Source organism: Cupressus sempervirens, chromosome 3 (assembly GCF_028749045.1).
Source record: "Cupressus sempervirens isolate cs-2001-9-10 chromosome 3, ASM2874904v1, whole genome shotgun sequence".
Lineage (NCBI taxonomy): Eukaryota > Viridiplantae > Streptophyta > Pinopsida > Cupressales > Cupressaceae > Cupressus > Cupressus sempervirens.
Genome location: NC_143120.1, coordinates 327,330,266 through 327,343,302, shown reverse-complemented (window position 1 = coordinate 327,343,302; position 13,037 = coordinate 327,330,266). Strand labels below are relative to the sequence as shown.

The 13,037-nt window shown below is 35.4% G+C and overlaps 1 protein-coding gene across 2 annotated transcripts in view; it reads right to left on the bottom strand.

Moving 5' to 3' along the window:
• The window catches only part of LOC149566313 (Peptidase S41 family protein), a 317,692-nt gene that overhangs the window by 186,585 nt on the left and 118,070 nt on the right, over window positions 1-13,037 (bottom strand). For both annotated transcript variants that reach the window (XM_089819719.1, XM_089819720.1), the window contains exon 6: window positions 8,972-9,048. In XM_089819719.1, the coding sequence (XP_089675845.1) occupies window positions 8,972-9,048 (77 nt within the window). The remainder of the gene's footprint in view (window positions 1-8,971; window positions 9,049-13,037) is intronic.

The window sequence follows — 13,037 nt, the reverse complement described above, 5'->3', positions numbered from 1 at the left end:
CGGCTACAATGTGATATAAACGTTCCTAACTATAACCTTGCAAAACCAAAAAAATTCTCAATTTTATTTTATTTCACTGCATTCTATAGCATAACAAATCCTTGCAACAATTTTCTCGACTAATCACATGCAGAGATTTGTGCTTTCTACATTTCTTTCAGCACATTGAGTACTATAGCTTTGACAAACATACAGTGTTGTCGGTAAACTTATAAAATAGCCGACGGGTAGATTAGCATGTAGTCAGTAATTATTATGTAGCCGACAAGTAGAATTAATTATATCCGAATGAGCGTGATGATTGAGTCACCCCTTCAGAATGGTATATGTACACCATCCGGAACGAACTTTGGATCATTGTTGTAATCATCATTGGAAGCACTATGTAATCTCTTCGGTATGTATGCAAATAATAGAAGGAGTACTATTGTGTTACATGTTTTTGTCTATTGTCTGTATGCATTAAACTATTTACCCCATACAGTAAACATGCACTTTCACTATGCTTTGATGCATAATCCTATCTATTCTAAAGCTTCCATTTTGTTACATACAACAACAGAGATGGAAAGGGTTATTAAATCTGACCTAATGCATAATCCTATCTATTCTAAAGCTTCCATTTTGTTACATACAACAACAGAGATGGAAAGGGTTATTAAATCTGACCTAACATATTCTAATCACCCCCACCGCAAAAATCTATCTTTTAAAACTTTTTTACAAATATCTTTGCGTATATCCCAATGAGATAACCTCTAGCTCAAATTTGAACCATTTAAACCAGCTGATCATAATTCAGCATTTCCTACCATGCATCATGACTCTTTCTTGTAATTAGGTATTCCATTTATGATTCCATTATTTCTTTCCTTTCTCTAAAATTTGGCGTAGGCTTATTGACATAGTTGGAAGGGGATACAACTTATCTTCCTGTATGCATCTCCATTGTCAATTACATATCCTCCCCAATGCCTCTTTAATTTCAATGCAATTCATGGTCCTCTATGCAGTTACATTACCTGCCCATCAATCATGATCTCTTGAATGTGCAAACTTATGAAAATTTCCTCTATTTTCCTCATTAGATGATTAGCTAATTTCTACTATGATAACTAGGCACTTCAAAATCTCTCTTGCTGCATAATTTGTATTACATTATATTGCTATAAATGCATGATCTTTTATCACTATTGTTGATGGCTTCATAGTATTGTCACAATTTTGTTTTAGCTTGTGTTACTTTCATGTTAAATTTCATTATGTTTGTGGCTTCATAGTATTGTCATAAGTTTGTTTTAGCTTGTGTTACTTTCATGTTATATTTCATTATGTTTGTTCATTTTAGCTTGTGTTGCTTTCATTATGTTTAACTAAGTCTATCATTCCTTCATTTTCAATTCTCAACTTTCTATTAGAGTCCCCCTTATCTACGTTTACTTAAAATATATCTATCATTTCTTCCTTCGAATTCATAAGGATGGAATAAATTCTATTAGTAAAGGAGAGTAAAGTAGTTTTGTTTTATGTAAAAGAAAATGGGTTTAATTATTGTCTTATTTATGGCTCATTGTTAATTTTAGTTACAATAAAAAGGTTAGTTGATTTCATCTTTTATTTGATAAGTGGGGAATATAGATCTAGCCATGTTGATTAAAGAAATTAGCAATAGGAATCATAAGTTAAGATTTGCTTTTAAGTGATACAGAAAAAAAAGGAGAAAATTGTATATCATGTAAATGGTTATAGGGATCAATTTGAGAATTAGTCAAAATTTTGTTATAAAATTTAGTCCTTTAGTCAAAAGTATTAAAAGTTATATGTTTCAAGATGACTATCGTTAGATTTACTAATTAGTTCTCTTTTAGATGCTAAGTTAATATCTCCATCATTTGGTAATTATATGTCTCACTTTTAGAGATTCTCTTCTGGGACTTATTTTAGAAAATACATTATTTGGTATATAGATCCTTTAAAGAAAAATAGCTAAGGATGGCTCTCCTTTTATTAATTTGGTTTAAAATCTCTTTGTTGAGGATTGATTAGGTATTGGTTAAATTAGATATAATCTACTTAATAGTTAAGATAAGTAAAAGTTTGATTGATTAGAATTGATGATTAGTTAAGTCTAATGGTTTTTACATTTTGTAATAATGAATGTGGATTAAACTAATTAAATGATGTGGTTGGAATGTAGTAGATTATTTAAAGTTATTTTGTTAAGAAATAATATTGCATAAAAGAATGTAAATTAGGTATTAAGTATGATTAATATTAGTGGTATATATTTTGGTTTATATAAATATTGATATCAATTAGTTAGATAGGTAATTCTAGTATTATATGTATTCTAGTATTTGTGAATTATAACTTACTTCAAAACTTGTTTGATCACTAATATATTTTCTTGTCAATGTGGCTTATGATGTAAGTATTATAATGTATGTAGTCATTTAAAGAAGGTCTCTATGATCTTGGCTATTTTGGATCAACCTCATTCCTTTACATGAAAAACAAACATGGTCCAAAATGTATTAGAAGGGAAATTTAATGAAGCTTTACTCATATAAACAAATTACAAAGTCTCTGAGTGTGAATGTAAGCAAGGCCATCAATGATGAGCCCCTGGAGCTTAGGTCCACTCCCTTACGCTTTGTCTTTAAGTTTTTAAATGCTATTATTTCTCTTCTTAATTAAGAATTTACATAGCTAAGATATTAATTAAGTATTTGTTTACGACCATGTATCTAATGCGTTGCACCTGGTTCGTTAGAATGTGTATAGTTACAGGTGTCGGGCATGTTGGCCATTATGGAACAAAGACTTAGCAATATTCATATATGCAATGATAATCATTGAGCATGTCAAATAGTATAATACTCTTAACCCTATCAAGTTCTACAATATAAATCAAATGTGATTTCAACATGTTGATTAATTTAGTAATACACCATTTAATTTGGATTTTATTATGATTGTGGTCTAGCCTAGAAGAGTAGTTAGTGTTATACGAAGTAACCATGTCATGGGAACCTTTGAGAAAGATAGATCAATTAAAGTACTTTAATATAATGTTTAATCATGTTAAAAAAATGTAAATTGTACACGAGTTATTTTGTTTCTACTTCCTATTATGTATTATGTACATCTAATTTAAACAAGAAAAAAAAATTGCATCAACATTGTCTAGACAAGTTATTTTCTTATGGGTTCCGAACTGGGGAATACAATAGCTTCTTTTTCCTATTTTTTAAAATAGGAATTAGATTGCTTTAACAAAAACCATAATAGGGAATATTATATGATTAGTAGGGAACATTATATGATTAGTTTCTCCCTAAAAGCTGCTCTAATGTATTTATGTGATGTTCTGGACAATTATGACATATGTGAAAACAATTGAGTATGGTTACACCAAAGTTGGGGCCGTACGGCAATGTGGATTGAGAAGAGAAGTGCGACTAAATGTGGGAGGCTGTACGAATGGAGATATAATGGCCGTACAGTGGGAAGTTGCAAGCCGTACGGTGGCACTTGAAAAGCCATACGGTAGGAATCGAACAACCGTACAATGCAGTCTAGTTAGGCCGTACGGTGTGATTACTAAGCCTTTCAATGAAGATGAATGTCGTACGATGAATACAGGTGGGATTCTAGTTGAAGCCATACGGTATGAAAGGATGGTCGTACGGATGCTAGATGAAGCCGTACAAGTAGAAGAAAGAATAGTACGGTGACATGGTAGGAATAGTGTACGGAATGTGGAATTTGAGAAGCAATGAAGGTGAATGGCAAGGAGAGAGCCTTACGGAAATGTCACAGAATGCAACAATGAATGATAGTTTATTCATAAAACACAAATAGATTAGATATAAGAGTAGAAACTTGAATACAAAGAATTCCTTTAGGTTGTGCTGAAAGACATTGCACCTATTTGCCAAATCTGAGTGACGTAATACAATGCAACAACAAAATAGGGTGAGGGTTGAATCCCACTGAAACCACACGAGCCAAATAGGGAAGGTCTTTCACTTCCGAAATGGCGAACAATCCCAAACTCCAACAAGAATTCGTAGTATAGAGAAATATAATCTAAAGCATACCTACTACTACCTACAAGTCGTGCTTAAATACCCTTCAGATAAACATCCCGAGGCTTTACAAAAATAGCCGACAACCAACACCTATGGAACAATTAAATAAAAATAGGTCCGAGATATACTAAATCAATCGAAACCCCTAAATACAAACTTTAGTAACTTGAACCCAACTTAATTAAAATTGGGAACATTACAAACCCTCACCGCCCAAAAATTGCTTGTCCTCAAGCAATTTGCCACTCCAGGATCCCAAATCGTGCGCTGACGCTGATAGCCATATTTGCTAGAAACTTCATGCTTCTTCAAGATCACATGAGTATGATTGAATTGAACTAAGGTTAGTAGACCACCATCAAGATTCCGACACACCACTCTGATATAAATGTTGTTGTATCCTGAGTCACCGGGATCCCAAGGATGCTAATCAGAACATATATCAATGTCATCATGTTCATCAATTTCTTCGGGTATGGTCATACACACAAATGCTAATGTTGGTACAAACCCAACAATTCTAGCTATAGATAAAACCTTGGCGGCACACAGAACCCTAGTTGAAACCTTGACGATATAGAGACTCGACATGAGCAATGTCTTAACGATTGTAGCAGCACTGATGGACACACAATGATGACATGGATGACCAAGACAACGACGACGGGCACAAGCTCAACGACGGACACAGACTCGATATTGGTGACAAACACAAACTTGGTGTCGATGATAGGCACAAACTCGACATCAGTGACGGACATAAACTCAACGATGGACACAAACGCGGCATCGATAATGGACATGATGACGGTCACTGACACAACGATGGTGACAAATGCAACAACGACAACGAATAGAACGACGATAATAATGGTGATGGATACGATGACAACGACGAATACAAACTCGATGACGATGATGAACACAACAACAAAGACATACACGACAGTGGTGGACATAACGGTGACTGACATAAACTCGACGACAATGACGGACACAACAACGTTGACAGACATGATGATGACGGACATGGCGATGGACTTTGCAACAGACATGGTGACGATGATAGACACAACGACGGCCACGGTGATAGTGACGAAAACAAACACAACTATGGTGACAGATACAACCACAATGACGGACATACAACCTTGGCAACAAACATGATGATGGACATAACTTCGGTGAAAGACACACAGTTTCGGCAACAACCTTGGTGACCGGCATAACTTGATCTGTACATGTCTTCACAAGATCCATGCGAGCAACTTATTCAATTTTTTGGGGTTCTCCTCCGCTTGGTGTAAAAGAAAGTTTTAGCAATTCCTCTTGGAGCGACCCTGTAATAATGTCTTCATTCTGGCATACCGCATCGTCCTTATTGCTGCCATCTATTTTCTCCCACTTGTGCAAATGAGATATTAGTTTTTCTTCACAATGCTCAAAAATATGACTGACCAATTTACATGCGGCTATAGAGGGGACACATTCAAGATTACGAACAGCCCATAACATAGATGTGTTGGGTTGGGATATTTCATCCATCTCCTCAATGCACAAAATCATAAGACACTCCATAGCAATTGGAATCTTAGTACCATGATCTTCCTTGATGGTGACCAAGAAGTGATGAAACATATCATGGACCAAATTTTGCAATTCGAGATCTAAGAGAAGATTACTTACTTTGACATTTGCACAATTCTCCAATATTGTAGATCTCCTACCAAAAGGGTCACTACTAAAGTCATCAAGACTCTGAAAGCTGTCAACTATCAATTGCAATATCTCTACCATGGTGTTATCATCATATGGTGCTTTAGGAGCCAAAATTCTCAAGACCTCGCTGAGATATACTGCAACTGCCAATCTTTTATCCTTGTCGTGGTGTCTCAAAAGCCTGGGTTGACTTAAGGCATCCTTAATTGGCGAGAGGACTCTCTATATAAATCTTGAAGGTAATTGGTCCACCTGACACAAACATACTTCCAATATATCTAATGGAAGATCAACACCCTCACTGAGCTCTTTGCCAATCCTTTGTAGTGCCTTCAACCACCACTACTCTCCATCGCTGTTTGCGGCCATAGTGTGATCCAAGTACCAAAATCTCTCAATCATCCCAACAAGTTGGTAACATCACCAGATCTGATACCGCTATGATGTTCCGAACAAGTATGACGTATGTGAAAATAATTGAGTACAGTTACACCAAAGTTGACACCATACGGCAATGTGGATTGAAGAGAGAAGTGCGACTGATTGTGGGAGGCCGTACGGCTGGAGATATAATGGTCGTACAGTGGGAAGTTGCAAGCCGTATAGTGGCACTTGAAAAACTATATGGTGGCAATCTAACAACCGTACCATGCAGTCTAGTTAGGTTGTACAGTGTGATTACTAAGCCTTTCAATGAAGATGGATGTCGTACGGTGAACACAAGTGGGATGCTAGTTGAAGCCATACGGTATGAAAGGATGGTTGTACGGATGCTAGATGAAGTCGTACGGGTAGAAGAAAGAATAGTACGGTGACGTGGTAAGAATAGTGTACGGAATGTGGAACTTGAGAAGCAATGAAGGTGAATGGCAAGGAGAGAACCTTACGGAGATGTCACAAAATGCAACAATGAATGATAGTTTATTCAAAAAACAAAAATAGTTTAGATATAAGAATAGAAACTTGAATACAAAGAATTCCTTCAAGATGTGCCGAAAGACGGTGCACCTATTTGCCAAATCTGACTGACGCAATAAAATGCAACAACAGAATAGGGTGAAGGTTGAATCCCATTGAAACCGCACCAGCCAAATAGGGAAGGTCTTTCACTTTCGAAATGGCGAACAATCCCGAACTCCGACAGGAATTCGCAGTACAAAGAAATATAATCCAAAGCATATCTACTACTACCTACGAGCCGTGCTTAAACACCCTTCAGATAAACATCCCGGGGGTTTACAAAAATAGCCAACGGCCAACACCTACAGAACAATTAAATAAAAATAGGTCCGAGGTATACTAAATCAATCAGAACGCCTAAATACAAACATTAATAACTTGGGCCCAAATTAATTAAAATTGGGAGCATTACAACTTAAATATATTTTGGAAGTATATATATGCAGATCGGATATTGCTAATATTCTTTTATTGATAACAATATCAAAACAATAAGATATAATTTGATATCGATCTTCTTTGATCTGAGTATCGATATCAATTCAATATAATTCATTGATAACATCAATCAATATGAAGGCACAATATCACTGTGATGTGTATATGAGTTAATAATGAACTATGACAATGTCTTGACTTGGCATTGATTGTTCTTGTACTTCATTGTGACTTTGGAGATAGGTCTGCATATAGGTATAGTGTGGTAGAGACATGTTACCCGTAGGGACATGTCTCTACATGAATCTAGTTCACACGTCTCTACCGGAGGTATGTCTCATTAAACTTGCCCGATAATCATGCCTCTTTACATTAAACAAGCAACCTTTCATGCCTCTTTACATTAAACAAGCAACCTTACTTTGACCGAGCAGTATATTTGATAATCATAACTAACATGATACTAATTAAGGCATGATCTATGATAACTACATTAAGCACGATAATACATTTATACGTTTAATAATATATAATATAATATTATATATATATATATATATATATATATATATATATATATATATATATATATATATATATTATTAAATGTATAGATGCATGATAAGTAGATAATTGATACAAACTTTCTTTTAACCAATGATAGCTATTTCTAATATTCATAGACAAAAAGAAACTTCTAATCGAATTAAAGTAACTAAGAATTTGTAATAACTCAAGGGAAGATATATGTGGAGTATAAATTTCAAAGATAAGAACCTTAAAATTCTAAGATGAATAACTCATCCAAATAGGAACACATTTAAGATTGCTATTTGGAAGATTTCCTAAAATTCAAACATAAAACTTAATAAGATTAATATTAGCTCAAAATCTCCTATAATTTTGTTGCTTAAAGCTCAAAATCCTTTTTTTGAAATCAAATAACGTAGATTTCATAACTTCGGCTAGTTCATTTTATGGATCTAACAAAAGTAAGAAGAATTGGAATCGGCAAGGCCGAATCGAGTCAGTGAATCGAATCAGCAATGAAGGGGTTATGAAATAAGTTACTAAATTTCAAAGGTTTTTTAAATTTTCCGAATTTAGTAACTTATTTCATAAACCCTTTATCGCTGATTCGATTCATCAACTCAGAAAAAAACATTTGGCTTAAATTGAATCACCGAATCGCGTGAATCGCCGCAATTCTCATTACTATGAATCTAACAATGATCTTGGTCAAAAGGTATTTTCTGACACGTCAGCGTATTAAAGAAACATAAAGGCGCTAAAGATGGAAACTCATAATCATAAGGAAAGAGACAAGATAAATGAAATAATGGGACAAATGTTGTAAATGTAGGATCATTTGTCAAAAATTTCTGTAAATAGGGTTATGCCCCTAGATTATTGTTTGTATTTAAGGGAAGGAAATCATCAGGTGAGACTGGAGGTTTTCTTGACTCCATTCTTTCCTACCAATGCCCATTTGAAGGGAGGAACATTGTAAATTTCACTATAATTAATAAAGTATTGGTTTCGGCCTTTTACTGATGAAAAAAAATTTATACACTATGCACAAACATCAAACTTGTTAATAGTTCAGATTTTGGGACTAGATTACATTAGGGAGCTTCCCCTAGAAATTTGAAGAGAGAATTTCCTCACATGTTATTCCACTTAAAGTTTTCTTTTAAAAAGACAAATTTATTTGCTAAAAATACTTATGCAATTCTATGGTCAATGAAAAAATTGCAAACCTCCACTAAGCCTCCAGGATTATCTCGCAAATCCAATACAAAGGAAGATGCACCACCATCCTTCAACCGTCTCATGGCTATAAAGAGAAACAATCACAAAAGGGAACATTAGCATTTGCAACATATAATAAACTACCAAATTCAAGCATTTCTAATTCTTAGAGCATGTGTGATTTATCTCTGAATTTTACACTTTAAAGATATATCATAGGAACAGTTTTAATTTATTTTTACCAAAATGGAAAAAAAGACGAATAAAAGTCTTCTGATGAATTAGTTAAATTATAAGGTTAACATTGTAATCTTTATCTAAAAGTAATTCATCTACTCTATGAATGATGTTATTTCTTATTGCAAGCAATCCACATATATTGTAATCCACCATGATATGCAAACTTCATACGAAATGTGTGCATATATGAAAGCTTTATAATCTGAGAAATAAGCTGGATCATAGTAGAAAACTATAGGAATCCCAAGAAAAGCCTTTATCATTTCTGCTAGAAGCAAAGCCTTTTACAATTGACGAAGCATCACTCTATTTAATCCATAGAGAGCTAGGTTTTGCCATAGATCCCTAAAGTGTAGTTCACAAGAAACACTGGAAGTGTTATATAAATGGTTTTCCTCCACAATAAATATAGAAAACTAGACAAGATCGCTCGAAGACACTTTCAAAAGACAAACCTCCATAAAGTACTATTGGTCTATTATCAAAGCAGATAATCAAGCATTAAAAAGAATTCATCAAGAACAAGATGGTTATTATACTCTAGGCCAGCTATGGCAATGTCTAATTCATATGAAATAAAACAACACACATTGAGAAGATGATCATGTAAATAATATTAATAGTTACAAAGTCATGAGAAAACACTCTTTAACAAAGATGAAACAAATTGAGTCAATTACTAATGAGTCCTTGTTTAATAATGATAACCAAGCATAAATTGATACCGACGTACCCCTATATGCCAAGGACATTTGGGGTAGTTGATGTAAATAAATCTGAGGCTCCCTGTAATAACCCCAATAGGTTATAATTTCTTCAAACACCAAAATTCTTTATACTTCAGTTGTTTGACATTTCGTCAAACACTTTGCAAGCAAGCTCTGATACCACTGTAATAACCCCAATAGGTTATAATTTCTTCAATCACCAAAAATCTTTATACTTCAATTGTTTGACATTTCGTCAAACACTTTGCAAGCAAGCTCTGATACCACTGTAATGACCCTCCTCAAATCTTCTCTCAAAAAAATGCTGATGAAAGCTCAAGGAATTTCATCAAACAATTCGCATGCAAGGGACGTATGACTGATATAGTATTTTAGTTGGCTTTAAATGACTTTTTTTCAATTTGCATCAATGAGAATCTTGTGCTAGAAGACTCCAAATGGACTACACAATGGCCTAACATGAGTGTGCTACTAATTTTGACAATATTCAATGCATATATATGATCTAAGCATGAGAAATGAACACCTACAGCCAACTAGCATTTTTACAAACAGTTGGTGTACAAACTAACTAGCTGATAAATAATGATATTGAATTGCTTAAATGACAACAGCAACTATTATTTTCGTAATTTGCAATGAAATTTTTAATACAATGCTCATGAATTATGGCCAAGACTTTTGGCATTTACATGGATTACAAAATGATAATGCTGGTATAATGCACATTTACAGCTGAAACTTATAATACCTAAAAAAACAATACTAACAAAGGAACCTGGTTGTAGATGGCTGTAATAATTTCCTTCAATGCTGCCCCTTCTACTTTGCTTTTCCGATTTGCTTTTTCGAACTGCTTTTTCGGATTTGCTTTTACGGATTGCTTTTTTCAGCCTCCTTTTTTGTTTCCGCTTTTTCGGACTGCTTTTACGGACTGCTTTTTCAACCTGCTTTTTCGGTTCCGCTTTTCCGGATTGCTTTTTTGTATCTGCTTTTCCGGACTGCTACCATGTTGAATCTCAAGACCATATCTTTCAATAGCATCAAAATTTCCAACTTGAAGGGATTTCGTCCTTCAAACTATTGAGACATAATCACCCGAAAATTTTCCAATTTCTTTGATATTTCCAAGCCTGCTTAAAAGAAGCTCTTCTATTTCTTTTATAGTGTTCTCACAAGACCTCCATCCTTCGTTTTCTCAATGTGGGATAAAACATAACTGCCTTTATGTAACTTATGTCTCCAATGTGTTATAAAATAAAAGGGACTCTTTTTAATTTAAATATTTCCTACAAACTATAGTCTATGCATTAATAAAGTTAAATATTTAAATTTAACTTTATAAAATAGCTTTATCAATGCATAACAAATCTTATCAGTGATAAACAAGTCTTCTTGTCGATTTTAAACAATTACCATCGACATACTGCTGCCCCTGGATGTCCGACCATGTCCAAGATGACTTACTATAAATAGTAAGTATGCCCAAAGTTGCCTCAAAAACCCCTCAAAAAGACCTGCAACTGAAACTATCTAGCCCAAATGGCCTCTAAGTCCCTTTAATGTCCTGTTTAGTCTACGAGACCGTGGGGAAATAGGCTAACGACAACATCATGCTATGAATGCTAAAAAGGGGACATTACAGTCCGCCCTTCCCAAAATTGCTTGTCCCCAAGCAATGGTCGAACAACAACCCAATCAATCCACCTGGATCCCAAATGAAGTCATGAACTATACTGCTGTCAGTCAACATAGGCTCCTACAACAACCTCTGAAAATTAACCAAGAGGAATCCATAATCAAATTGGCGAATACAACTCACCCATACTCCAAAGTCAAGAACCCACGAGGCACAAACTCTCAAAATATTAGACCCTAAGTAGAGTAGATCACCCAAACTGTCAACATAATAAACACCATCCACACAACCCAACGTGTTATGTGGAATGCACACTCCAACTCTGCTACAATAGTGACCACTCCCACATGAAACTGCACCAAATACAGAGAATCCACACACTGTACATCTGCTGCAGTTAACACAACTCTACAGATTACCGGCCACTGTCTCATAACCATAACACCCATGCACTGCTAATGGTGAATAGTCATTACACGGTAGATAGCAAAAATGAGAGCCCAGTCCAAACCTGTCTGCCATCAACTCCTCAACACATGGATCAAAAGCAAACCGATGAACATATCCTTTAGTATAATGCCGGTAAAAAGAACCAATCTCAGTCAAAGACTCATCTTGCAGACGTGATATGACCAATTGTGACTGATCATCAGCTAAGTCAGAGGATGATATAGCCAAGAGTGCAGAATCAACAACAACATCACTAGTCTTTGTGCCCTCCAAGTCAAACATATCACAATGCTCAGCTGCAGCGCCCAACTCAGTTGAGCCTGCCTCCAGTAGAAATGGACCAAATATGCCAATAGTAGTGTCATGGACAGATATATCCTCATCTCCACTACCTCTATCAACCTCGACCATGGACATCCGTAGATCACCAGACACCACGATCTGTGATTGTACAGAATCTGGTAAAGACTGAAGTTGCTCTAACTCCATGGTCACCTTAGCGAAATGAAACTGACTCCTCGAAAGCCAACTATGTACTCTCAAGAATCTCAGAAGTCACCTCGAGCTGCTGAGTAAGCTCACTCACCTCATCTTCCTTGGCCAATAATGCATCATATGCTGTACTCCCCCACTCCATAAGATAATCTCTGTCGGCTACCAACTGCATATAATTTTGTCTCGGAATCCGGATAGCCTCCCATAAAGAGTGGATCTCTGTCAAGGAAAGATAATTGCCTCCCTACTCATCACTAGTAGGAGAACCCCATCCATAAACTGCTAACAACTGACGAGCAGCATCGAAATTCTCGCAAGCGATAGAAATGTCTCGCTCGCCAACTCTCAGCTGACTAGACACATGATTGTGCCGACTAGTCGAACTCCTATACTCTATCCCTGGTACACTGTCCAAAGGAGTAACCTCAGAATAGCTATCATCTGTAATACTTGAATCCTGGGACTCTTCTATAAACTCTGTCATATCTGAGAGATCATCAACCCATTCCAACAAGAATGGTC